The 26,052-nt window shown below is 44.4% G+C and overlaps 1 protein-coding gene across 1 annotated transcript; it reads left to right on the forward strand.

The window, feature by feature from the left end:
* Positions 1–1,505: 1,505 nt before the first annotated feature.
* Positions 1,506–3,643, forward strand: LOC142664813 (uncharacterized). The gene is made up of 2 exons (XM_075844151.1): positions 1,506–1,720; positions 2,894–3,643. The coding sequence occupies exons 1-2, from the start codon at positions 1,663–1,665 to the stop codon at positions 3,610–3,612; spliced, it is 777 nt and encodes a 258-aa protein (XP_075700266.1). The 5' UTR covers positions 1,506–1,662; the 3' UTR covers positions 3,613–3,643.
* The last annotated feature ends 22,409 nt before the right edge of the window (positions 3,644–26,052 follow it).

Consider the following 26,052-nt stretch of genomic DNA (forward strand, 5'->3'; position numbering starts at 1 on the left):
CATGGTGAATGCATTGAAACAAACAAAAAATGTAGAGGGCAGAATCACTGTTTTTTGGTCATCTCATCTCCCACAAACAATGAAATAAAAGATGATCAAAAAGTCTCATGAACCAATAAAAACGACAGCTCGTGCCACAAAAAACAAGCCCTCACACTGCTGCAGCGACGGAAAGAAAGCAAAACGTATGGCTCTCAGATAATGGTGAAACAAAACCGCGCGGTGATCTCCATAAAAACTAAACCCAAAAAACAATGGAGAAATCTGTTTTTTTCCTATTTCACCCCTCAAAGAAAGTTCTTTCAGTTTCCCATTTCATTAGTACAATAAATGGTGCCATGAAAAACTACAACTCGTCCTGCAAAAATCAAGCCCTCATATGGATATATCAACATAAAAATAAAAAAGTTGTGGCTTTTGGAAGGTGAGGAGGAAAGAACAAAAATAAAAAAATTCAAAATGGCTGCGGCAGGAAGTGGTTAACGTCTGATCCCCACAATTGTATTATGGCTCATTGCAGGAGGTGTATATTTAGGGCTTACTAACGGGATTGTATCTTGGCATTTGAGGTCAGAAAAATAAAGTAATGGGGGGCTAGTTTTTTACTTTGCTAGAGCACGCCCTATCTATCTGTCTCTCACATATCCGTCTCATTTATATGCGAAGTTCTGCGGCATTTTCTATCACTATGTAGTTGGCTTTGTGAAATTTTATTTTTGTGCTGATTTGGGTTGAAAGCTAAAATTAAAAAGTTATTTTCAGTCAGTTGGTTTGGTGTAAATGTCTGTAACAATACGGCCCTCATCCAGTGTCATTTGTACATCCAGATAGTGCATCTTAATGTCGCTGATTGTGACCCCCAGCGATCAGATTTAATCTGTGATGGAACTTGAGAAGTGTTGAATTCCCCTGCAGCGCCACCACAGGAGAAACTAAGCATTACACAGTGAAATCAATAAGAGACTTGTCCTTTCTTAACTTAGAATTCCCCAATAGGTTATTTACAATGGGTTTCTTATACCAGACAACCTCTTTAGGTTATAAAGGATTCTTATTTACTCCAGAACCATCTAGTTTTAGAAAAATAAAGTTACATTTCCACCTCTCCATTGTGGTAATCTGTTACTAAGACTTTTACTTAGATGAATTGTGTGCTACAACATTTACTAAACAATTATAGAGAAACATTTACTAAACAAATATTAGAGATTTTCAGCTGCAATATGTAAATATAAAAAATGTAATATATATTTATTTATTTATTTATTTATTTGGAGGCTTTGCTGCAGTGATTGGTATAATGCAGAGCAGGGGACCGTTTATGACATACCGTAAGCATTATGACATCACTGGAGGCAGTGATGTCATCAGAACAATGGAGGGTGTGGCATCTATAGCAGTGACATCACAATGGCGTGAAGTTCTAAGGACCCCAAGCGCGGTCACATCAGTGCCATATCTCGAGTTGATGCTGATGCTGAAACTACACTTGGTTTTTCAAAGAGCGAATTTGTGCTACAAAGCGACTACTACATCATCTGTTCAGAACACTTAAACACCAGTGCAACTTCTGAACATCGTGGTAGATTCCCTCTTATTTGAGGAATCCCGTTTTTCCATTGTTCCTGAATTTAAACATCAAGCCGCCTGCTACAAGGAACAATGAGTTACCGAGAACTCTTGCAGCTTGCAATAGACGAAAGTTCCCGGATAAATCAAGGTAAGTGGAACTTGTTATATCAGATACATGTAGGCTAGTTTCACACAAACGTGTCCGTTTTGCGTCCGCAAAAAATGCACCATTTTTCAGTTGCAAAAAGGGATGATTATTGGCTTTCGGACCAAGGGCGGCGGTATTTCTCAAACAGCGCATTTTGTGAACTGTTCGCGTGCTGCTGTGGTGACAGTGTATCGTGAGTGGACAAATGGCACCATTAGGAATAAAGGACATGGAAACTGCAGAGCACCACGTGCCATGTATTTGAGAGGTGAACGTTGGCTACCAGAAGTGTGTCTAATACAACAGTTCAGCGAACCCGACTGCGTATGGGGCTCCGAACCCGACGGATGGTCACTGCTCCTATGTAAAAAGGTGCATCAGAGAAAATGGCATCAATTTGCACGGCAGTATTGGTCTCAGAGCACCGATGATTGGCAAAGGGTTGTCTTCTCCGATAAATCACGTTTTCTGCTTCATCGAAAGGATGGACTTTACAACCATTGCTGGAAAAATCTGGCGGCGACGTCAGCGTCTGGGGTATTTTTCCATGGCATTCTCTGGGCCAATCATCCATATGGAAGGCTCTGAACCGATTTAGATATGAATCCATCGTTACAGATTACATCCACCATACATGCTGATTGTCTTGCCTGGAGCAAATTGAATCTTAAAGCAAGACAATGCGACATGTCACACGACTATAAATGCCCGACAGTGGTTGGAAGAGCACGACCAAGACTTCCAAGTACTTCCCTGGCCCCCTATTTCTCCAGACTTGAACCCACTTGAGCATCTGTGGGACCACGTCAATCGTGTTGTTCGCTTTATGGATCCTCCCTCACGCACCCTCCAGTAAATGTGGGATGTATGGAGTCAGCGAGGCTCCACATATGAGACCACTGACCAGCACTTTATTGAGTCACTCCCAGCCCGTCTACTGCTGTCCGTGCTGCACACGCCGGTTACTCTGGATATTAGTAGTAGTTATAATAATGTGACTCGACTGTGTATGTATTCATAGTATCAAAACGGTTGTCCAAGATTAGAAAAACATGGGAGCTTTCCTCTAGAAAGAAGGCCACGCGAGTCCATAGGAAATGTCTGGTATTGATCTTTTTTCCCATTTTTTCTGTACATAATTAATATATGTTATACACATTGTTTCATATCTAGGCATTGCTGATGGAAGATTAAGATCAGGACATAGAAGGCGTCAGAGTGTGGAGCAGGATGAAGACCATGACAATGTCCCCGACAGGAGACGAAGATGTGGTCAAGTTCCACCGCGCCGTAGGTTGCAGCAAGACGCAGCGGACAGAAGCCGGTCCCCATTACGACCTGAGCCAATAGAACAGTCTGAAACGACAAGTGGCCGTCGTATTAATAGTGAGACCGAGCTCAGAATTCCTGGAGAATCCCAGCCTGGGTCTACTCCATCAACTACTCAGGAGAGATCCGAAAGGCTGGAGGAACCAACACAAGACCCCAGCACCAGTGAGCCGCTACCAAACCTGCAGCCGTCCAGAGAAGGAAGCAGATCTCCTCAGCAAACATCTAACAGGCTGGAGGAGCCAACACCAAGCACCAGTCAGCTGCTTCCCAACCAACAGTCGACAACAGAGACCACAGACAGCAGACCTGTGCAGAGAAGACAACGTCGGCGAGGCAGGAGAGGCAGGCAGATTGATAGACTCCCATCTCGAACATTTACTGAAAACGAAGACATCCAGTCCTGCACTATATGCCTAGAGGACTATGAGATTGGAGAGCAAGTCACCGTTCTGCCATGTTCTCACATATTCCATCTGCCTTGTATTGCACATTGGATCCCGACAAATCCACGCTGTCCCTTGTGCCGCGTCCATGCCTTTCAAAGAAAGAGGAGGAGATAAGTACCAACAGCTGTGGTACAGAAGAAACACCAGCAGTACAGGTATGATCACTGACATCTATAGTATTTTTGTGAAATCATGGCTGGAGCTTCGGCACCAGTATATTGCTGAGTGATTATCGTCTGGTCTGATAATTTTTGGTTTTGTCTACAGTACCACCTAGTCTTCTTCATCATCTTCACCTTGGATGCCAGAATCTCCATCTGCACAGAGACCTAATAATAAAAGATCCCTGATGCCGTTTCCCAGAATCCATTTATGTGATACTGGAATTTCCCTTCTGGGATTAATAAAGTTATCTTATCTTATTTTATGCCTGGGACTCCCTTCTATCTTGGATATTTCATATTCCATCTCGGTTGGATTGGCGTTTCGACTACTACTACGTTTTGGACTAAGACTTACATTACGCCTTAAAACTGGTGAGAATGGTGGCGTTCCCATGTTTACATAGGAGCAATGTAGGCCCCAAGATTACAATATTTAGGGTGATTGATATATATTGTAAAAATAAAAAGCACAGAAAAATTACTCTTTTTTTAGGGTATGTTCACAAAAGAAGTGCAAGTCACTTCTTGGGCTGCTTTTGGAGCCGTTTTTCCTAGACAATATTGAAAACAGCTCCAAAAACGGCCGTAAAAAATGCTGAAAACCTTGAAAACAGCTCTGTATTTTCAGATATTTTTGAGTTTGCGTGTGAACATACCCTAATTTCCATCAATGTACAAATGAATAGAAATTAATTACTAACATATACACCATCCAGACATAACATTAAAACCACCTGCCTTGTGTAGTCCTCCTCGTGCTGCCATAATAGCTCTGACCCGTTGGGACATGGATTTCAGAAGATCTTTAAAAGTGTCCTGTGGTATCTGGCACCAAGACGTTAGCAGATCCTTTAACCCCTTCCTGCTCCTTGACGTTCTATTCCATCATGTTATGGCAACAGGAGGCCTAACAATGGCCTCCGGGTTTGTCACCTACGGAAGCCTAGTATGTCCTGCCTTAGGTTTGCTGTCAGTGAGTAACTGACAGCACTTTTACACTGCACTACGCATGTAGTGCAGTGTATTAGAATAGCGATCAGGGATTCCTGACTTCAAGTCACCTAGTGAGACAAAAAAAAAACAGTTGTATAAAAAACCTTTTTTCAATATTAAGACCTTTATTTAAAAAAACAAATTGTTAATTAATAACTATTTTGTGTGGTATAACCATCTGCCTTACACCACATTTTCTGTAATTTTTTCTGTTTTTCACTGAATGTATCAACCAAATTTTACCACTAACATAAAGTTCAATGTGTCACCAGAAAACAGTCTCAGAATCACTTGGTTAAATAAAGGCATTCCAAAGTTATTACCACATAAAGTGACACATGTCATAGTTACATAGTTACATAGTTACATAGTTAGTACGGCTGAAAAAATACACATGTCCATCAAGTTCAACCAAGGGACGGGAAAAGGGAAGGAAAAAATTTCTACACATAGGAGCTAATACTTTTTTGTTCTAGGAAATTATCTAACCCTTTTTAAAAGCCATCTACTGTCCCTGCAGAGAACAGCTCCTGCGGTAGGCTATTCCATAGATTCACAGTTCTCACAGTAAAGAAGGCTTGTTGCCTCTGCAGGTTGAACCTTTTTTTCTCCAGACGGAGGGAGTGCCCCCTCTTTTTTTGAGGGGGTTTTACATGGAACAGGATTTCACCATATTTTTTGTATGTGCCATTAATATATTTATATAAATTAATCATGTCCCCCCTTAGTCGTCTTTTTTCAAGGCTAAATAGGTTTAATTCTTTTAATCTTTCCCCATAACTTAAATTCTCCATGCCCCTAATTAGCTTCGTTGCTCTTCTTTGTATTTTTTCCAACTCCAGGGCATCCTTTCTATGAACTGGAGCCCAGAACTGAACTGCATATTCTAGATGAGGCCTCACTAATGCTTTGTAAAGTGGCAATATTACATCCCTGTCCCGCGAGTCCATGCCTCTTTTAATACACGACAATATCCTGCTGGCATTTGAAGCAGCTGATTGACACTGCATGCTGTTATTGAGTTTATGATTTAAAAGTACACCCAGATCCTTCTCAACAAGTGACTCCCCCAGTGTAGCTCCCCCTAGGACATATGATGCATGCAGATTGTTCGTACCCAGGTGCATAACTTTACATTTATCTACATTAAACTTCATCTGCAAAGTGGATGCCCAAACACTTAGTTGGTTTAAATCTGTTTGCAATTCATGAACATCTTCCATAGACTGAACTATATTACATAGCTTGGTGTCATCTGCAAAAATAGAAATAGTGCTATTAATCCCATCCTCTATATCATTGATAAATAAGTTGAATAATAGTGGTCCCAGCACTGAACCCTGGGGTACACCACTTATAACCGGGGACCATTCAGAGTAGGAATCATTGACCACAACTCTCTGGATACGGTCCTTGAGCCAATTCTCAATCCAATTACAAACTATATTTTCTAAACCTATAGTCCTTAATTTACCCATTAGACGTCTATGAGGGACAGTGTCAAATGCCTTTGCAAAGTCCAAAAACACTAAATCCACAGCGGCCCCTCTGTCTAGGCTTCTACTCACCTCTTCATAAAAACAGATCAGGTTAGTTTGACAACTTCTGTCCTTAGTAAAACCGTGCTGGCTGTCACTTATAATGCTATTTATTGTGACATAATCCTGTATATAGTCCCTCAATAGCCCCTCAAACATTTTCTCCACGATGGATGTTAAGCTTACTGGTCTATAATTACCCGGGGAAGACATAGAGCCCTTTTTGAAAATAGGCACCACATTTGCCCGGCGCCAGTCCCTTGGCACTATTCCAGTCACTAGAGATTCTCTGAATATTATGAAATGGGGGACAGAAATAACTGAACTAAGCTCTTTAAGAATTCTAGCATGTATCCCATCTGGTCCCGGGGCCTTGTGCACATTTATTTTATTTAATTTAGCTTGGACCATATCTACATTCATCCAATTCAGTATATAAACTGATATATTAACAGCACTGGCACCGGCTACATCAGCTGCTCTTTCTTCTGTTGTATATACAGAGCTAAAGAACCCATTTAGTAACTCTGCCTTCTCTTGATCCCCTGTGACCAACTCCCCATTACCATTATCTAGGGGTCCTACATGTTTAGACCTTGGCTTTTTAGCATTTATATACTTGAAGAATTTTTTGGGATTTGTTTTACTATCCTTGGCCACCTGCCTTTCATTTTGTTTTTTTGCTAATTTTATTACATTTTTACAGATTTTATTAAGCTCTTTATATTTTACAAAGGCTTCAGATGTACCCTCAGATTTGTATTTTTTAAATGCCCTTTTTTGTCATGTATTGCCCCTTTCACAGAAGGTGTAAGCCATGTGGGATTTAATTTTAGTCGTTTATACTTGTTACCTATAGGAATAAATTTTGCACTATAATAACCCAAAGTAGATTTGAAAATCTCCCATTTATCATTTGTCCCATTATTTGACATTAGTTCTTCCCAGTCTATATCCTGAATTGCCGCCTTCATCCTGGGGATATTGGCTTTCTTAAAATTAAATGTTTTTGGCCACCCAGCCTGTTTGTTTTTTACAGTATAGGTAAAATGTAACTATATTGTGATCACTGTTACCAAGGTTTTCACGAACATTGACGTTCCCAACAAGCTCTGCATTATTAGAAATGACCAGATCCAACAGAGCTTCACCTCTAGTTGGGTCTACCACAAACTGGCCCATAAAATTTTCCTGCAACAGGTTGAGGAAATGTCTCCCCTTTGCAGTTGAAGCCGAACCATGACACCAATTAATATCCTGGAAATTAAAATCTCCAATTATCACTACAGTACCCGCCTGTGCAGCCCGCTCCATCTGATTGTATAGCTGACCTTCCATCTCCTCAGTTATATTGGGGGGTCTATAGATTACACCAAAAGTAACTTTTTCAGTGTTTACCTCCCTTTGTAATTCCACCCACAAGGTTTCAGCCTCCTCACAATCTTCACCCACTATTGTCTCTTTCACACTCGCCTTCATATCACTTCTCACATACAGACATACACCACCGCCTTCATATCGCTTCTCACATACAGACATACACCACCACCTTTCCTATTTGTCCTGTCTTTCCGAAACAGTGTAAAACCCTGTAGATTTACAGCCCAGTCATGTGAAGAGTCCAGCCATGTTTCAGCAACACCAACTATATCTATATTTTCTTCCAGTATCAAGGCCTCCAGCTCCCCCATTTTGCTTGCTAGACTTGTAGCATTTGTGAACATACACTTTAACTTGCCTGTCAGTTTTTCACTTTTATTATCAGAAATGTGATTTGACATTATTTGGGCATTTTTATTTACACTGATGTTCTGTAACAAAAGGATCTCCTTATCCTGTTGTCTAGTCCTCTCCCCACAGTCTGTTTCTCCCCCCACCAATATAGTCTGACCCCTCTCTAACCTGGCTACCCCTTTTTTTTCTACATTGACCTCCCTCCTCAGCCCTAGTTTAAATACTCCGCCACCCCAGCTAGAATTCTCTCCCCCAGCACAGCGGACCCCCTTCCATTTAGGTGCAAATCATCTGCAGATGTATATAATTTTTTTATGTTTTGCAGCGTTTGCGCAATAAAATCACTTATTTATAAAATAAATAATTTTTTGTGTCACCATATTCTGAGATCCATAACTTTTTTATTTTTCAGTCAAAAAAGCGGTGTAAGGGCTTGTTTGTTGCGGGACGGGTTGTAGTTTGTATTGGTACCATTTTGGCGTACATGCGACTTTTTGATAATTTTTTATTGTATATTTTGGGAGGGTTGGTAACCAAAAAATTGTGATTCAGGCACGGTTTTTCGTTTATTTTTTTTGCGGTGTTCACCGTGCGGGAAAAATAATATTACAGTTTTATAGTTGGTCGTTACGAACGCAGTGATACCAAATATCTGTACTTTTTTTAACGTGTTATTTTTTTTCCTATAATAAAAGACTTATTATAGGAAAAAAAGCATTTTTTGTTTGTCACTTCTAACTTTTATTTTTACACTTTTTAAAAACATTTTTATTATCTTTTCTTACTTTTTTTACTTGTCCCACTAGGGGACACTTAGACTTGCAGCTCTGATCGCTGCTAGAACACATTACACTACACACGTAGTGTAATGTGTTCTAACTGTCATTGTGACGTGACAATCACCCTGACAGGAAGCATCGGGGGACCGGCCGGAGGCTGATCCTCCGAGGCTTCCGTACATGGCAGCCCGGAGGCCATTTTCTGGCCTCTGGTTGCCGTGATAAGGATCGCCAGCCCCCGCAAATGCATGTGGGGGGCTGCCGATCCGCTGTAAATCTCTTCAATGTGGTGATAGCAATCGACCACAGCATCGAAGGGGTTAATTGCCAATTTCAGCGGCGACAGGCCGCTGATCGGCAACGGGAGAGCAGGGCAGATGCCCTGAACAGTTAACCGCCGCTGCGGTGTAGCGCCGCGCGGCGGGTAACTGTTAAAGCGCGGACGTAACTGCACGCCCAGGTGCACGAAGTTACTGCTCACCTGGACGTGCATTTACGCCAAGGTGCGGGAAGGGGTTAAAGGTTGTAAAGAGAACTAAAATGGTCATTTGTTGAATTTGCAGCATCAGGAGGTCATATTTAGAGAAATCAAAAGCTCTTTCAATCAAAAAAAAACTGAACAGGCCAAGTTACATGTTAACATAGGACCCCTTCTTTGATATCACCTTCACAATTCCTGCATCCATTAAATTTGTGAGTATTTGGACAGTTTCTGCTTGGATATCTTTGCAGGATTTCAGAATAGCCTCCCAGAGCTTTTGTTTTGATGTGAACTGCCTCCCACCCTCGTAGATATTTTGCTTGAGGATGCTCCAAAGGTTCTCAATAGGGTTGAGGTCAGGGGAACATGGGGGCTACACCATGAGTTTCTCTCCTTTTATGCCCATAGCAGCCAATGACACAGAGGTATTCTTTGCAGCATGAGATGGTGCATTGTCATGCATGAAGATAATTTTGCTACGGAAGGCACGGTTCTTCTTTTTGTACCACGGAAGATAGTGGTCAGTCATAAACTCTACATACTTTGCAGAGGTCATTTTCACACCGTCAGGAACCCTAAAGGGGCCTACCAGCTCTCTCCCCATGATTCCAGCCCAAAACATGACTCCTCCACCTCCTTGCTGACATCACAGCCTTGTTGGGACATGGTGGCCATTCACCAACCATCCACTACTCCATCCATCTGGACCATCCAGGGTTTCACGGCACTCATCAGTAAACAACACTGTAAAGGATCTGCCAGGCACTACGTCTGGGTATACTCCCAGGATTAATCAGTCGACACCTGAGGCCAGACCTCTGAGACTGACACCTGCTCCCACCAATCAGGGTGGCAGGCTCAGGAGTGGGAGAGCCTATCGCGGCCTGGTCAGTCAGAGTTAGCTCCGCCCCCTGTCCATTTATACCTGCCGTTTTCTCTTCCTCCTTGCTTGTTATTCTTCTTGGATTCCTGGCCCCACTGCTGCCTTGCTCCAGCCTGCTTCTGCCTTTGCTCTGCCCCTGGCTTGCTTCTGCTCCGTGCTCCCGTTTGTATACTCCACTACTTCCTGATCCTGACTGGCTCATTCACCGCTCCGTTTCCTCGCGGCGTTCCGTGGGCTACTGTATTGCCTTGCGTGTTCCCTGTTTGTACTCCCTTGCACTTAGACAGCGTAGGGACCGCCGCCAAGTTGTACCCCGTCGCCTAGGGCGGGTCGTTGCAAGTAGGCAGGGACAGGGCGGTGGGTAGATTAGGGCTCACTTGTTCCCTTCACCTCCTTCCTGCCATTACATAATAACAAACCGTTACCTAGTCTACCATTTCTTCTACGCTGACGCTATCATGGACCCCCTTGAGACCCTGACCCAGCAGATGCAGGGCCTCTCCCTACAGGTCCAGGCCCTGGCTCAGAGGGTCAATCAGTCTGACGCTGCCTTTGTAGTACCCCTCACCTCACCTTTAGAACCCAACCTCAAGTTACCTGACCGGTTCTCAGGGGACCGTAAGACTTTTCTCTCCTTCCGGGAGAGCTGCAGACTTTATTTACGCCTAAGACCTCACTCCTCAGGTTCCGAGAACCAGCGGGTGGGTATCATTATATCCCGACTCCAGGAAGGGCCCCAAGAGTGGGCCTTCTCCTTGGCTCCTGACGCCCCTGAACTTTCCTCCGTTGATCGGTTTTTCTCTGCCCTCGGTCTCATTTACGACGAGACTGACAGGACTGCCTTAGCCGAGAGTCAGCTGGTGACCTTACGTCAGGGTAGGAGACCTGTTGAGGAATACTGTTCTGATTTTAGAAAGTGGTGCGTAGCTTCTCGGTGGAACGACCCGGCCCTAAAGTGCCAGTTTAGGTTAGGATTATCTGACGCCCTGAAGGATCTGCTGGTTAGCTACCCCTCTTCTGACTCCCTAGACCAGGTTATGGCCCTAGCAGTACGACTTGACCGACGTCTCAGGGAACGTCAGCTTGAACGTTTCAATGTTTTCCCCTCTGACTGCCCTGCGATTCCCCCCGAGGTCCCGTCTCCTCGCTCTTCCACGGAGGACTCGGAGGTACCTATGCAACTCGGGGCCTCCATGTCCCCTTGACAACGTAGAGAGTTTCGCAGGAAGAATGGTCTCTGCTTCTATTGTGGGGACGAAAAGCATCTACTGAACACCTGTCCCAGGCGCAAGAATAAGCAGCCGGAAAACTTCCGCGCCTAAGTGATCATCGGGGAGGTCACTTGGGCGCACAGGTATTTCCCGTTAATACTAAACGCAATAAGATTTTGCTTCCCTTTCAGGTCTCGTTTGCTGGCCGGTCTGCCACTGGCAGTGCCTTCGTGGATTCGGGCTCATCTGCTAATATCATGTCTGTGGAATTTGCTATGTCTCTAAAAATGCCTTTTATTGATTTACCTTATCCTATCCCGGTAGTGGGTATCGACTCCACTCCTCTTGCTAATGGTTATTTTACTCAGCATACTCCTGTTTTTGAACTCCGTGTTGGCTCCATGCATTTGGAGCAGTGCTCTGTACTGGTGATGCAGGGATTATCGTCCGATCTGGTATTAGGTCTTCCCTGGTTGCAGCTGCATAATCCCACGTTTGATTGGAATACTGGGGATCTCACCAAATGGGGTAGTGATTGCCTGATGTCATGTCTTTCGGTTAACTCTATTTCTCCCCGGGAGGAGGTAAACACGCTTCCTGAGTTTGTTCAGGACTTCGCTGATGTGTTTTCTAAGGAGGCCTCCGAGGTGTTGCCCCCTCATAGAGATTACGATTGCGCCATCGATTTGGTGCCTGGTGCCAAGCTTCCTAAGGGGAGGATATTTAATCTTTCATGTCCTGAACGTAAAGCTATGAGGGAGTATATCCAAGAATGCCTGGCCAAGGGTTTCATTCGCCCCTCGACTTCTCCTGTAGGTGCTGGCTTCTTCTTCGTGGGGAAGAAGGATGGTGGTCTTAGGCCGTGCATTGATTATCGGAACTTGAATAAGGTCACAGTAAGGAACCAGTATCCCCTTCCTTTGATTCCGGATCTTTTTAATCAGGTTCAGGGGGCCCAATGGTTCTCTAAGTTCGATCTACGGGGGGCATATAACCTTATCCGCATCAAAGAGGGGGATGAGTGGAAAACTGCGTTCAACACACCCGAGGGTCATTTCGAATACCTAGTCATGCCCTTTGGGTTGTGTAATGCCCCTGCCGTCTTCCAGAATTTTATTAATGAAATTCTGAGAGATTACCTGGGTAATTTTCTTGTAGTGTACCTTGATGACATACTGGTGTTTTCCAAGGACTGGTCCTCGCACGTGGAGCATGTCAGGAAGGTCCTCCAGGTCCTTCGGGAAAATAATCTGTTTGCGAAAACCGAAAAATGTGTGTTTGGGGTACAGGAGATACCATTTTTAGGTCAAATCCTCACTCCTCATGAATTCCGCATGGACCCTGCCAAGGTTCAGGCTGTGGCGGAATGGGTCCAACCTGCCTCCCTGAAGGCGCTACAGTGTTTTTTGGGGTTCGCTAACTATTACAGGAGATTTATTGCCAACTTCTCGGTCGTCGCTAAGCCTCTTACGGACCTCACTCGCAAGGGTGCTGATGTCCTCCATTGGCCCCCTGAGGCCGTCCAGGCTTTTGAGACCCTCAAGAAGTGCTTTATCTCGGCCCCCGTGCTGGTTCAGCCCAACCAAAGGGAGCCATTTATTGTGGAGGTTGACGCGTCCGAGGTGGGAGCGGGGGCCGTCTTGTCCCAGGGTACCAGCTCCCTCACCCATCTCCGCCCCTGTGCTTACTTCTCTAGGAAGTTTTCGCCCACGGAGTGTAACTATGATATTGGCAACCGCGAACTTTTAGCCATTAAATGGGCTTTTGAAGAGTGGAGTCACTTCTTGGAGGGGGCCAGACACCAGGTAACGGTCCTTACTGACCACAAGAATCTGGTTTTCCTAGAATCTGCCCGGAGGCTTAATCCTAGACAAGCTCGTTGGGCACTATTCTTTACCAGATTTAATTTCTTGGTTACCTATAGGGCTGGGTCCAAAAATATTAAGGCTGATGCACTGTCACGTAGTTTCATGGCTAATCCTCCTTCTGAGAAGGATCCTGCTTGTATTTTACCCCCTGGTATAATTGTTTCTGCCACTGATTCTGACTTAGCCTCTGACATCGCAGCTGATCAAGGTTCAGCTCCCGGGAACCTCCCTGGGGACAAACTGTTTGTCCCCCTGCAATACCGACTAAGGGTACTCAGGGAAAACCATGACTCCACTCTATCTGGTCATCCTGGCATCCTGGGTACCAAACTCCTCATTACCAGAAACTATTGGTGGCCTGGGTTGGCTAAAGACGTTAGGGCTTACGTCGCCGCTTGTGAGGTCTGTGCTAGGTCCAAGACCCCTAGGTCCCGACCTGCGGGCTTACTACATTCCTTGCCCATTCCCCAGAGACCTTGGACCCATATCTCCATGGATTTTATCACCGACTTGCCTCCATCTCAGGGCAAGTCGGTGGTGTGGGTGGTAGTAGACCGCTTCAGCAAGATGTGCCACTTTGTGCCCCTTAAGAAACTACCTAACGCCAAGACGTTAGCTTCTTTGTTTGTGAAACACATTCTGCGTCTCCATGGGGCCCCAGTCAATATCGTTTCGGACAGAGGGGTACAATTTGTTTCCTTATTTTGGAGAGCTTTTTGTAAAAAGTTGGAGATTGATCTATCCTTCTCCTCCGCCTTCCATCCCGAAACTAATGGCCAAACGGAAAGTACTAACCAATCCCTGGAACAATATTTAAGGTGTTTCATTTCTGACTGTCAATTTGATTGGGTCTCATTCCTTCCCCTCGCCGAATTTTCCCTGAATAACCGGGTCAGTAACTCGTCAGGGGTCTCCCCGTTTTTCTGTAATTTCGGGTTTAATCCTAGGTTCTCCTCCGTTTCCCCTGGTTGTTCCAATAATCCCGAGGTAGAGGACGTTCATCGGGAACTGTGCACAGTCTGGGCCCAGGTTCAGAAGAACCTAGAGGCGTCCCAGAGCGTACAAAAGATTCAGGCTGATTGTAGACGTTCTGCTAACCCCCGGTTTGTCGTCGGGGATCTGGTGTGGTTGTCGTCGAGAAACTTGCGCCTTAAGGTCCCGTCCAGGAAGTTTGCTCCCCGATTTATTGGACCTTATAAGGTCATTGAAGTCCTCAACCCTGTATCCTTCCGTCTGGAGCTGCCCCCATCCTTTCGCATACACGACGCCTTCCATGCCTCCCTCCTGAAACGCTGCTCCCCGTCCTGGTCCCCCTCAAGGAAACCTCCTGTTCCCGTTCTCACCCCTGAGGGGGTGGAATTCGAGGTGGCCAAGATTGTGGACAGTAGGATGATCCAGGGCTCCCTCCAGTACCTGGTCCATTGGAGAGGATACGGGCCGGAGAGGACTTGGGTACCTGCTCGAGATGTTCACGCTGGGGTATTGATCAGGAGGTTCCACCTTCTCTTCCCCACTAAACCGGGTCCTCTTAGTAAGGGTCCGGTGGCCCCTCATAAAAGGGGGAGTACTGTAAAGGATCTGCCAGGCACTACGTCTGTGTATACTCCCAGGATTAATCAGTCGACACCTGAGGCCAGACCTCTGAGACTGACACCTGCTCCCACCAATCAGGGTGGCAGGCTCAGGAGTGGGAGAGCCTATCGCGGCCTGGTCAGTCAGAGTTAGCTCCGCCCCCTGTCCATTTATACCTGCCGTTTTCTCTTCCTCCTTGCTTGTTATTCTTCTTGGATTCCTGGCCCCACTGCTGCCTTGCTCCAGCCTGCTTCTGCCTTTGCTCTGCCCCTGGCTTGCTTCTGCTCCGTGCTCCCGTTTGTATACTCCACTACTTCCTGATCCTGACTGGCTCATTCACCGCTCCGTTTCCTCGCGGCGTTCCGTGGGCTACTGTATTCCCTTGCGTGTTCCCTGTTTGTACTCCCTTGCACTTAGACAGCGTAGGGACCGCCGCCAAGTTGTACCCCGTCGCCTAGGGCGGGTCGTTGCAAGTAGGCAGGGACAGGGCGGTGGGTAGATTAGGGCTCACTTGTTCCCTTCACCTCCTTCCTGCCATTACAAACACGGTTTGAAAATTAGTCTTCATGTATTTCTGAGCCCACAGCAACTGTTTCTGCTTGTGAGCATTTTTTAGGGGTGGCCGAATAATAGCTTTATGCACACTTGCAAACCTCTGGAGGATCCTACACCTTGAGGTTCGCAGGACTCCAGAGGCACCAGCGGCTTCAAATACCTGTTTGCTGCTTTGCAATGACATTTTAGCAGCTGCTCTCTTAATCCTATTAATTTGTCTGGCTGAAACCTTCCTCATTATGCCTTTATCTGAACGAACCCATCTGTGCTCTGAATCAGCCACAAATCTTTTCACAGTACGATGATCACGCTTTTCATACCTAGTGCAATACCTTGGACAATTTCACGCTTTTCGGCAGCAGAGAGATCCTTTTTCTTTCCCATATTGCTTGAAACCTGTGGCCTGCTTAATAATGTGGAACGTCCTTCTTAAGTAGTTTTCCTTTGATTGGACACACCTGGCAAACTAATTATCACAGGTGTCTGAGATTGATTACAATGATCCAAGGAGCCCTAAGACACAATACCATCCATGAGTTTAATTGAAAAACTAATAATTAAATGTTTGACACTTAAATCCAATGTGAATAATAATTTGGAACACGGTGTAGATACAGGGTCCAGCAGACAGTATTCTTATGCAGTATAAGCTGGGGCCCTGTATCTAAGCCTAACACATGGTAGGCTTTAAAGGTTGTCCAGTCCCTAAACATTGATGGCCTATCTTCAGTATAGGCCATCAATAGCTGATGGTTTGGGGTCAGACACCCGGGACCCCCGCCAATCAGCTGTTTTGAAGGGGTTACAGCCGCTCGTACTAGTGCTGCTTCCCCTTCATTTCCCTCACTTGCTCACACTGAATCGCTGACACAACCTTGTCGGCGATTCAGTGTGAGAAAGTGACCGGAATGAAGGGAAAGTAGCGCTCGTACGAACGGCTGCAACCCCTTCCAAACAGCTGATTGGCGGGGGTCCCGGGTGTCGGACCCCAACCCATCAGCTTCAGCAAGACACTAGAATTAAACGTACCTCCTCTTCGTCCGCAGGTCCTCACTACATCAAGTGTCGTGACATTAAGTGCTGGGTGCTGCGCACAGCGCTGTGACATCAGAATCTCCGATGTGCTCCAGGAAGAGGAGGGGTAAGTACTGTCAGTTAGGCCGGATTCACACGAGCGTGTACATTTTGCGCGCGCAAAAAACGTGGCGTTTGCGCGCGCAAAAGGTACTTAACAGCTCCGTGTGTCAGCCCCATATGATGCGCGGCTGCGTGATTTTCGCGCAGCCGCCATCATTATGGCACTCAATTTGGATGTTTGTAAACAGAAATGCACGTGGTGCTTTTCTGTTTTCATTCATCCTTTTCACTGCTGTTGCGCGAATCACGGGCGTCCCACGGAAGTGCTTCCGTGTGGTGCGCGTGATTTTCAGGCACCCATTGACTTCATTGGGTGCATGATGCGCGAAATACGCACAAGGAACGGACATGTCGTGAGTTTTTCGCAGCGGACTCCCGCTGCGTAAAAATCACGGAACTGACTGCACGGCCCCATAGACAAATATAGGTCCGTGCGACGCGCGTGAACATCGCGCGCGTTTCACGGACGTATATCTTGTTCGTCTGAATAAGCCCTTACTATAGTAACAGGGGCCCGTGTAGTTTATTACATAGGCCCCAGTTACTATAGTAATTATTCATTGATGTGTGAATGTGGCTGCCGCTAGCACCGGGGCCCACTCCGATTCTAGCGACGCCCCACCGGGCATGAGGGGGGCCGTGCGCTCATGTGTGGTTCGGCCGGCCATGGTCCCCCCGGGAGCGCTTGATTAAGCTTCCCATTTACATCAATGGGAAAGCGTGCCGTTAGTACATACAACACAATTTTTCACGCAACCTTTTTAAAAAAATCGTGTTTTGCGGAAATAAGAAGCGTCTTGTCAATTCTTTGGCACGTAAAGCATGCCAAATGTTCCAATAGTCAATTGGACTCCTAAGTACGCACCAAAAAAAAAGGGCAAAAAGCACGCACAAAATGTGTAAAAAGCCCATTGAAAGTCACGTCCGTCAATGGGACTCCTAAATACGCGAAATGCGCCAAAAAACCCGTAAAAATTTTTTTGTATTTTAAAAGGCGCTTCACAAGAAACACACGTATATTTTACACGTCGTTGGTTTTTTTTGAGCGGCGTGTGAACATGCCCTAAGGGAGTTATTTTTCATTGGCCTGTAGTTTCTATTGCGGTGCAGGGAGAAGACAGAAGTCGCTGTAGGTTTTATTTTTTTATATTACTAACTTTATTTTTTAATTTTGCAGGTTCTGCTCGACAGTTTGGACTACGTCGCAGATACGTTGGACTACTTTGATGATCTACGTTTTAAGAAAAAAATAAAATGGTTAACGAGGGTTGTGTTGGGGAGTTTTTCTTAGAATAAAAAAATATTTTATTAGGGTGTATTCAAACCACATCGAAAAAATTGTGCTAAAAACGCATGCGCTATTCGATGTGGTTTTCGGCCACGCGGGAAAGATGCGGCAAAACTGCACTGTGTAAATACACCCTTAGGCCATGTTCACACAGAGTTTTTTGCAGGCAGAAGAAAATATGTGCCTCAGAATTCCTTCAGGAATTTTGAAGCCGATTTGAAACTGCCTGCACCTGTTTTCCGCTGTTTTCGTCCACGGCCATTGAAGCTCATGCAGGAACCATGAGCAAAAACGCCATGAAAAATGCTTTCAAAAAGTTTTCAATGGGAGGTCAGAGGCGGAAGCCGCAAGAAAGGAAACACCGCTTTTTTTTTCCCCTTGAGCGGTCAAAATCCACCCGAGAAAAAAACTGCCTATGCCTCCCATTAAAATCAAGGTAGGGAGATTTCGGGGGTTTTATGGCGCTGATTCTGAAGTGATTTTCGCATCAAAATCAGAGCCAGCAAGCTTTGTGTGAACAGGGAGTTATATCTCTTTTTTTTAATACTTTATCACCACCTTAGTAATTGCAGCAGTATGTTTGACGATGTCCATTACTAAGGTGAGGCTTAGTGTTAGCCAGTAAAAAGGCTGCAACTAACCCCCCATTATTACCCCGGTACCCACCACCACCAGGGATATCCGGAAGAGCTGGGTACGATCTAGTACCTGACCATCTGTAGTGATGGTCGGACACTGGGGCAGCTTCAGGCTGGTATTATTAGGCTCTGAAGGGCCAAAAACAGTGACCCTTCCCAACCTGGTATTGCTAGGCTGCTGCTGTTTTATTGTATCTGGCCGGTTATGAAAATGGGGGAACCCAACGTCGTTTTCGTCAATTTATTAATTTAAAAAAATAAATAGACGTAGGGTCCCCACCCACCTTTTTCATAACTAGATAGATAGAACAAAACAGCCGCAACCTAGCATTACCAGGGTGGGAAGGGTTACTGTTTTTGGCCCTTCCGAGCCACACGTCATGTGCCGCTGATCCGTCATAGCCACCAATCAGCCGTTTTGAAAGAACATCGAGCACTGCTGCTCCGGCGAGCGCCCCCCCCCGCACACAAAAAACCCTCCCAAACATGCAACCTTGCCACACACACACAAATCTCCCAGCACGCGCGCGCACACACACACGCACGCACACACCATACCAACAGCCGATCTTCTCCAAAATGGCGCCAGCTTTCCCCCAGAGGACGGCAGAGGATGTAACAAACGGCTCCCTTTCGTTATCTCCTATGCCTTGTAGCTGCCATATTCCTTCTGTGTATGTGGTGTGAAGAGATACATACACAGATTAAATAAAACATGGCAGCCCCCAGTAAATGAAAAATGCGTGTGAAAAAATAAATAAAGGCCATATAATATTTTATTACATAAAAACACCTAAATTGAAAAAAGAAATCATGACACCTTTCCTTTAACAGAAAACAAGATGTTAATATTCTTTGGGGTACCTTGGATGCTTGTATTTAATACAGTGAAAGGGTTGATCCTGTCGGTGATGGAGAAGTGGATAAACCATGGCTAGATCCTGCACGTAATAAAGAGAATACGACAAGAACATAGTGAACTCCTGTCTAAAGTTGCACGCCAAGGAGAGAACCATCTCGCCAACAATGACAAATATCATCCATATGTCTTCATGCAAATCTAGTTTTCATAAATAAAACATAAAATTGGCCCATCCACAGCGTCTGATCTTACTCAATGCCCAGTTTCATTTATGTTGATTCTATGAATTCTTCAACTTTTTTTTTACTGTTCTGGCTTTTCTTGCAGTCAATGGCAACTTCATAAGCATGGGCAGTGGCTAAGATTATCCAGGCTGGTACTGGCTGACATGAATAACATTTAGGCTTTGTGCGCAATATCCATCAAGTCCTTTGCCAAGAATAAATTGCATTCAAACGTAAAGCAGATGAAGATGATGTACAATGGGCTTCAGATATAAGGTCTTTTTATAGGTGGGAAGGGTCTGTTTGGTGCCCGATTCCACCCTCGAGTTTTCAGAACAATAGCCTATCCTGTCTCTGGGGCAGTTACTCCAGTAGAGGCCTTTATATTATCTAGTTCAGAGACTGAGGGGGAAGGGCTCTTCTAAAACCCTGCCTTGGGCACCCAGAGAGCTTGTCCTGACCAAGTATCTAATTATTTTATAATAGGTTTTAGAAGCAAAAATGTATTTCACAAGTAGAGATGAGCGAATCGATTCTACACAAATTGACCGCCATTTTACAGTTTAGAGAAAGACAAGAAGACAGAGAAGGAGGATCACATAACCTCGGGCCGCGGCCTGGTGGGCTTCCTCATAATACCTTGCAGGCAGCCCTCCCTCTAGCAAAGGCAATTATGAGGGGTATAGGTGTGATTAACTGATGACTTAGTAAATGACATATCCATTATAAAAAAGCCCAACATGGAAATGCTACTGCTTTGTAGGGATACATAGAGGAGAGAGAGGACGTCAGACAGAGAGTAAGAGCTCGTAAAACACAGAATACAGTTAAATAGTGGATTAGTGTCAGTGAGTGGGTTTCATAGTAGAATAGTGAGATTTACAATAATTTGATAGAGAGATAGATTTTAGAGAGAGATAGGAGTCAGTCAGTGTCAGTGTGTTAGTTAGGCAGGCCCAGGCAGCCATTGCTGTGAGTGAGTGTTGCTGCAGCTTTACAATTCTTACACTACTCTGCGAATCACCAATCCTCATCCCATTTTTCACAAATCTTCTTCAATAATATTAATCCCGGTGCTGATAGCGTGCCACTGCCTTCTAAAATAGACTTCATGGACCGCTTGTTAAAAAGCCATTGCTTCTTCCGATAGTATCGTGTGTGTGTATAAACACTGCTTAAAATTACCCCCCTCCTTCCGTACCCATGATGTGTTTCATTCCTCCCATCTGAAAAGATTTGTCCCTCCATACTTCCCATAGGGAAACCCCCCGTCCCAGTATTGACACCCGAGGGACAGGAATTCGAGGTGGCCAGGTTACTGGACAGTAGAAAGGTTCAGGAGTCTATCCAGTAGCTGGTCCATTGGAAAGGATATGGTCCAGAGGAGAGGACTTGGGTCCCAGTCAGAGATATCGACGCTCGGACCCTTATAAAAAATGTTTTATTTAAGTTTAAAAAGCATAAAATATATGACAGTACAGTGTTTTAAAACAGGCTGTTGTTGCCACCGGCTACCAGTCATTTACCCATAGCCATATACTGTGTTGCTGTCACATTGATGTCACTAATGCTGTCTTGGCATTGAACAGCTCGAAAGGGGTTGGATATGATCCTAATTGACCTTTCAGAGCAATCGGGGCACAATCAATTGGAGGCAAATTTATTCTGATCTAATCGAATCTGATGGCCGGTTCGATACGGGAAATTCACCCGTTACCGCTCACAAGTTTTGACTGAATAACAGCCCTTAAAAACAGCTCTGTATTTTCAGCTGTTTTTTGTTAAGTGTGTGAATGACACCCTTATTGTCGGCAGAGAATGTCATCTCCTATACACTGCACACAGAGAAGATGAGATCCTAATCTCCCACCTTTCTGTAGCATACCCAAAGAAGCAGCACAGACAACATCATACAGCAGTAATGAGCAGTGTAGCTGTGAATGAAACGGGGAGGGTAAAAGTGGCTCATAAGGGTATGTTCACACGTAGTGACCAAATACGTCTGAAAATACGGAGCTGTTTCCAGCGAAAACAGCTCCTGATTTTCAGACGTTTTTGTAGCCACTCGCAATTTTTGCTGCGTTTTTAACGGCCGATTTTGGAGAAGTTTTCCATAGTCAATGAAAAACGGCTCCAAAAAGTCCCAAGAAGTGACATGCACTCCTTTTTCGCGAGCGTCTTTTTACGCGCCGTATTTTGACAGTGATGCGTAAAATAACACTGCGTGGGACCAGAACATCGTAAAACACATTCAAGCAATGGGCAGATGTTTGTAGGCGTAATGGAGCCGTTTTTTCAGGCATAATTTGAGGTGTAAAACGCCAGAATTAAAACACTGCGTGTGAACATACCCTAAGTGGAGAAAGAGGCAGTTTTCCCTAATAAGACATATTACAAAGTCCCTAATATTCGCTTGTACTATTGATTTATGCAAACATTGTTCATACTACAGTGACCATCTAAATCAGAATTTTACATTTTTGTAGATGAAAAAACAAGTAATTTCAACACTAAACACCATTTTTTTTAAAAATAAAATAATTGCTATATGGAATTAAAGGGGTTTTCCTCGCATTTATATAAATAACCCCTTAACGACATGCCACATACATGTACATAACAGCCGTTAAGGGGAAGTATGGCACAGGCTCACGGGCTGAGCGCGCTCCATCCTCAGCAGGTGATGGCTGTGTAATACAGGCGAAACCTCACTGCGTCGGACAGAGTCAAAGATCACTATGATTTCGCCTTTTTAACACCTTAAATGCCACGGTCAATCGCAACCACAGCATTTAAATAGTAAGGCTGGGTTCACACTACCTATTTTCAGACGTAAACGAGGCGTATTATGCCTCGATTTACGCCTGAAAATATGGCTACAATACGTCGGCAAACATCTGCCCATTCATTTGAATGGGTTTGCCGACGTACTGTGCCGACAACCTGTAATTTACGCGTCGTCGTTTGACAGCTGTCAAACCACGACGCGTAAAATGACTGCCTCGTCAAAAGAAGTGCAGGACACTTATATACATTATGTGCAGGACACTTCTTTCAGACGTAATTTGAGCCGTTCTTCATTGAACTCAATGAAGCACAGCTCAAAATTTACGGCTGTCAGAGAAGCCTCGCAAAATGCGAGGAGGAGCATTTACGTCTGAAACGAGGCAGCTTTTTTCTCCTGAAAACAGTGTCTTTTCAGACGTAAAAGCCTGCTACCGTGTGCACATACCCTTAGATTTACGGGGGCGGCTCCCTCCAACATGCCGTCGCCCCCCCCCCCATGACGCGATCAGGGGGTGCTGATGCTGTCCTGGCAGCCTTTTTACTCCTTTGAAGCTCTGCCTCTTGCAGGGCTTCAAAAGAGACTGTCAGTATAGCAATATGCTGCAATACATTAGTATTGCAGTATATAATGGAATCCAACGATCACTGGTTCAAGTCCTCTAGGGGGACTAATAAAAAAAAGTAAAACAACTGAAATTTTTTCTTAATGATCCCAAAAAAATTCAAAGTTCAAAAACCCCCTTTTCCCATAAAACAATGTTAAAAAAAAAAACAATGAAAGTTAACATAACTAGTGTCGCCACATCCGTAAAAGTCCCAACTATCACAATATAACGTTATTAAACCAGCTTGGTGAAAGACGTAAAAAAATATATATATAAAACATGCAAATTGCTGTTTTTTGGTCACCTTAGCGCTCCAAACAAATGGAATAAAAAGTGATCAAAAAGTCGCTTGTACCCCAACATGGTACCGGTGAAAACTACAGCTCGCCCCACAAAACGTAAGCCCTCACACCGGTATAGTAACGGAAAAATAAAAAAGTTATGGCTCTCAGAATAAGGTGACACAAAACTTTTACTTTTTAGCAAATAGTTGTATTTTTTCTAAAAGTAGTGAAACATAAAACAATACATAACAATGTGGTATCGCCGTAATCGTATCAACCTGTAGAATGAGTTAAACATGTCGTTTTTTTACCGCCTGATGGACACCGTTAAAACAAAATACACCCAAAAATGGCGTAATTGCTGTTTTTTTGCCTATTTGACATCAGAAATAATTTTTGATTCAGCTTCCCAGTATATTATGCTGTAGAATAAATGGTGCCATGAAAAATGACAACTTGTCCCGCAAAACACAAGCCCTCATAAGGCTGCGTCGACGAAAAAATATAAAAAAAGTTATGGCTTTTGGAAGGCGGGAAGGAAAAGGCTAAAATGAAAAAACTCAAATTGGCCGTGTCCTTAAGGGGTTAAAGCTTATTCAGTATACAGTAAAAATTTCTATAACTTTCTAATATACTTTGTGTTTCATTGTTCGGTCATGGATTTTGCTGGGTGGGTCCCGCCGCAAAATCGGCCGCAGAATTATTCTTGCCGTCAGCAGGAATTTTCCTACTCCCATTCTCTTCAGATCGGGCAGGACGCTTCTTTTGTCCTCTAGCTGAAAAAGTCTAAAAGCTAGCGGGAAAAAGAAGCATCCGCCTCCCACTGAAATGAATACAAGGCGGAATTTTAGGGCGGAATCCGCCGCAAAAATTCCTCCGTGTGAACATGGTCTAAGTCACGTCGCACACTACGGCCACATATGGGATATTACTAAAATCTGCAGAATACGAGTAATAAATATTGAGCTGTGTTTCTCTGTTATCATCCGCCGTTACTGAAATAAAGGATTCAAATCGAATATCTGCAAAATAAGAAAAACATTTTGACATTTGACCTCTGCTTTGCTTTAACCGGGGCCGATTCTAGCTTTTCTGCTGCCTGAGGCGAAAATGGAAATGGCGCCCCCCCCCCCTCCACACAAAAAAAATAAATAAAAATAAATTGTAAGTAAGAAACAACTTGTAAAACGAAACAAAAAAATTAAAGCTGTGTGAACAAAAAAATACATTAGGGCCTGTTCACATCACCGTTCGCTTCCGTTCCAAGGTTCTGTCGGGTGCACGTGACAGCACAGCTTCCGTTTCAGTCACCATTGATCTCAATGTTGATGGAAACATCGCTAATGGCTTCCGTTCGTCACCATTCCGGCTGGTTTCCGGTTTTCCGACGGAATCAATAGCGAAGTCGACTACGGAACGGAATCGAACGGTGATGTGAACAGGCCCTTATTGAACATCGTTGTTATAAACTGCAAGGTCTCATAATGCTACAGGCAATTGTGTAGTAAATATCCCTATATTGCCCCAGCTATAAATACTAGTAAAATGACCAGGGCAACGAGTATCCAAAATTCAAACACAAAAATGAAGGAACAATGTCAGTGTTCAAACTTGTGTCAGGGCCCCCTTAATGGCTCTTTACAGTCAGTATAGTAACACATGCGGCACTTTACAGTCAGTATAGTAACACATGCTGCACTTTACAGTCAGTATAGTAACACATGCGGCACTTTACAGTCAGTATAGTAACACATGCTGCTCTTTACAGTCAGTATAGTAACACATGCGGCACTTTACAGTCAGTATAGTAACACATGCTGCACTTTACAGTCAGTATAGTAACACACGCTGCACTTTACAGTCAGTATAGTAACGCACGCTGCACTTTACAGTCAGTATAGTAACGCACGCTGCACTTTACAGTCAGTATAGTAACGCATGCTGCTCTTTACAGTCAGTATAGTAACACATGCGGCACTTTACAGTCAGTATAGTAACACACGCTGCACTTTACAGTCAGTATAGTAACACACGCTGCACTTTACAGTCAGTATAGTAACGCATGCTGCAATGTACAGTCAGTATAGTAACGCACGCTGCACTTTACAGTCAGTATAGTAACACACGCTGCACTTTACAGTCAGTATAGTAACGCACGCTGCTCTTTACAGTCAGTATAGTAACACACGCTGCTCTTTACAGTCAGTATAGTAACGCACGCTGCTCTTTACAGTCAGTATAGTAACACACGCTGCTCTTTACAGTCAGTATAGTAACACACGCTGCTCTTTACAGTCAGTATAGTAACGCATGCTGCACTTTACAGTCAGTATAGTAACGCATGCTGCTCTTTACAGTCAGTATAGTAACACATGCGGCACTTTACAGTCAGTATAGTAACGCACGCTGCACTTTACAGTCAGTATAGTAACGCACGCTGCTCTTTACAGTCAGTATAGTAACACACGCTGCACTTTACAGTCAGTATAGTAACGCACGCTGCACTTTACAGTCAGTATAGTAACGCACGCTGCACTTTACAGTCAGTATAGTAACACACGCTGCACTTTACAGTCAGTATAGTAACACATGCTGCTCTTTACAGTCAGTATAGTAACGCACGCTGCACTTTACAGTCAGTATAGTAACACACGCTGCACTTTACAGTCAGTATAGTAACACATGCGGCACTTTACAGTCAGTATAGTAACACATGCGGCACTTTACAGTCAGTATAGTAACGTATGCTGCTCTTTACAGTCAGTATAGTAACACATGCTGCTCTTTACAGTCAGTATAGTAACGCACGCTGCTCTTTACAGTCAGTATAGTAACACACGCTGCTCTTTACAGTCAGTATAGTAACGCACGCTGCTCTTTACAGTCAGTATAGTAACACATGCGGCACTTTACAGTCAGTATAGTAACACATGCTGCTCTTTACAGTCAGT

This window comes from Rhinoderma darwinii, chromosome 12 (assembly GCF_050947455.1).
Source record: "Rhinoderma darwinii isolate aRhiDar2 chromosome 12, aRhiDar2.hap1, whole genome shotgun sequence".
In the NCBI taxonomy this organism is placed as follows: domain Eukaryota; kingdom Metazoa; phylum Chordata; class Amphibia; order Anura; family Rhinodermatidae; genus Rhinoderma; species Rhinoderma darwinii.

Coding starts and splice junctions, on each gene's coding strand:
- LOC142664813 (XM_075844151.1), top strand. CDS start 1,663: ATGAGTTACCGAGAACTCTTGCAGCTTGCAATAGACGAAAGTTCCCGG. Junction 1,721..2,893: donor AAGTTCCCGGATAAATCAAG/GTAAGTGGAACT, acceptor TTTCATATCTAG/GCATTGCTGATGGAAGATTA.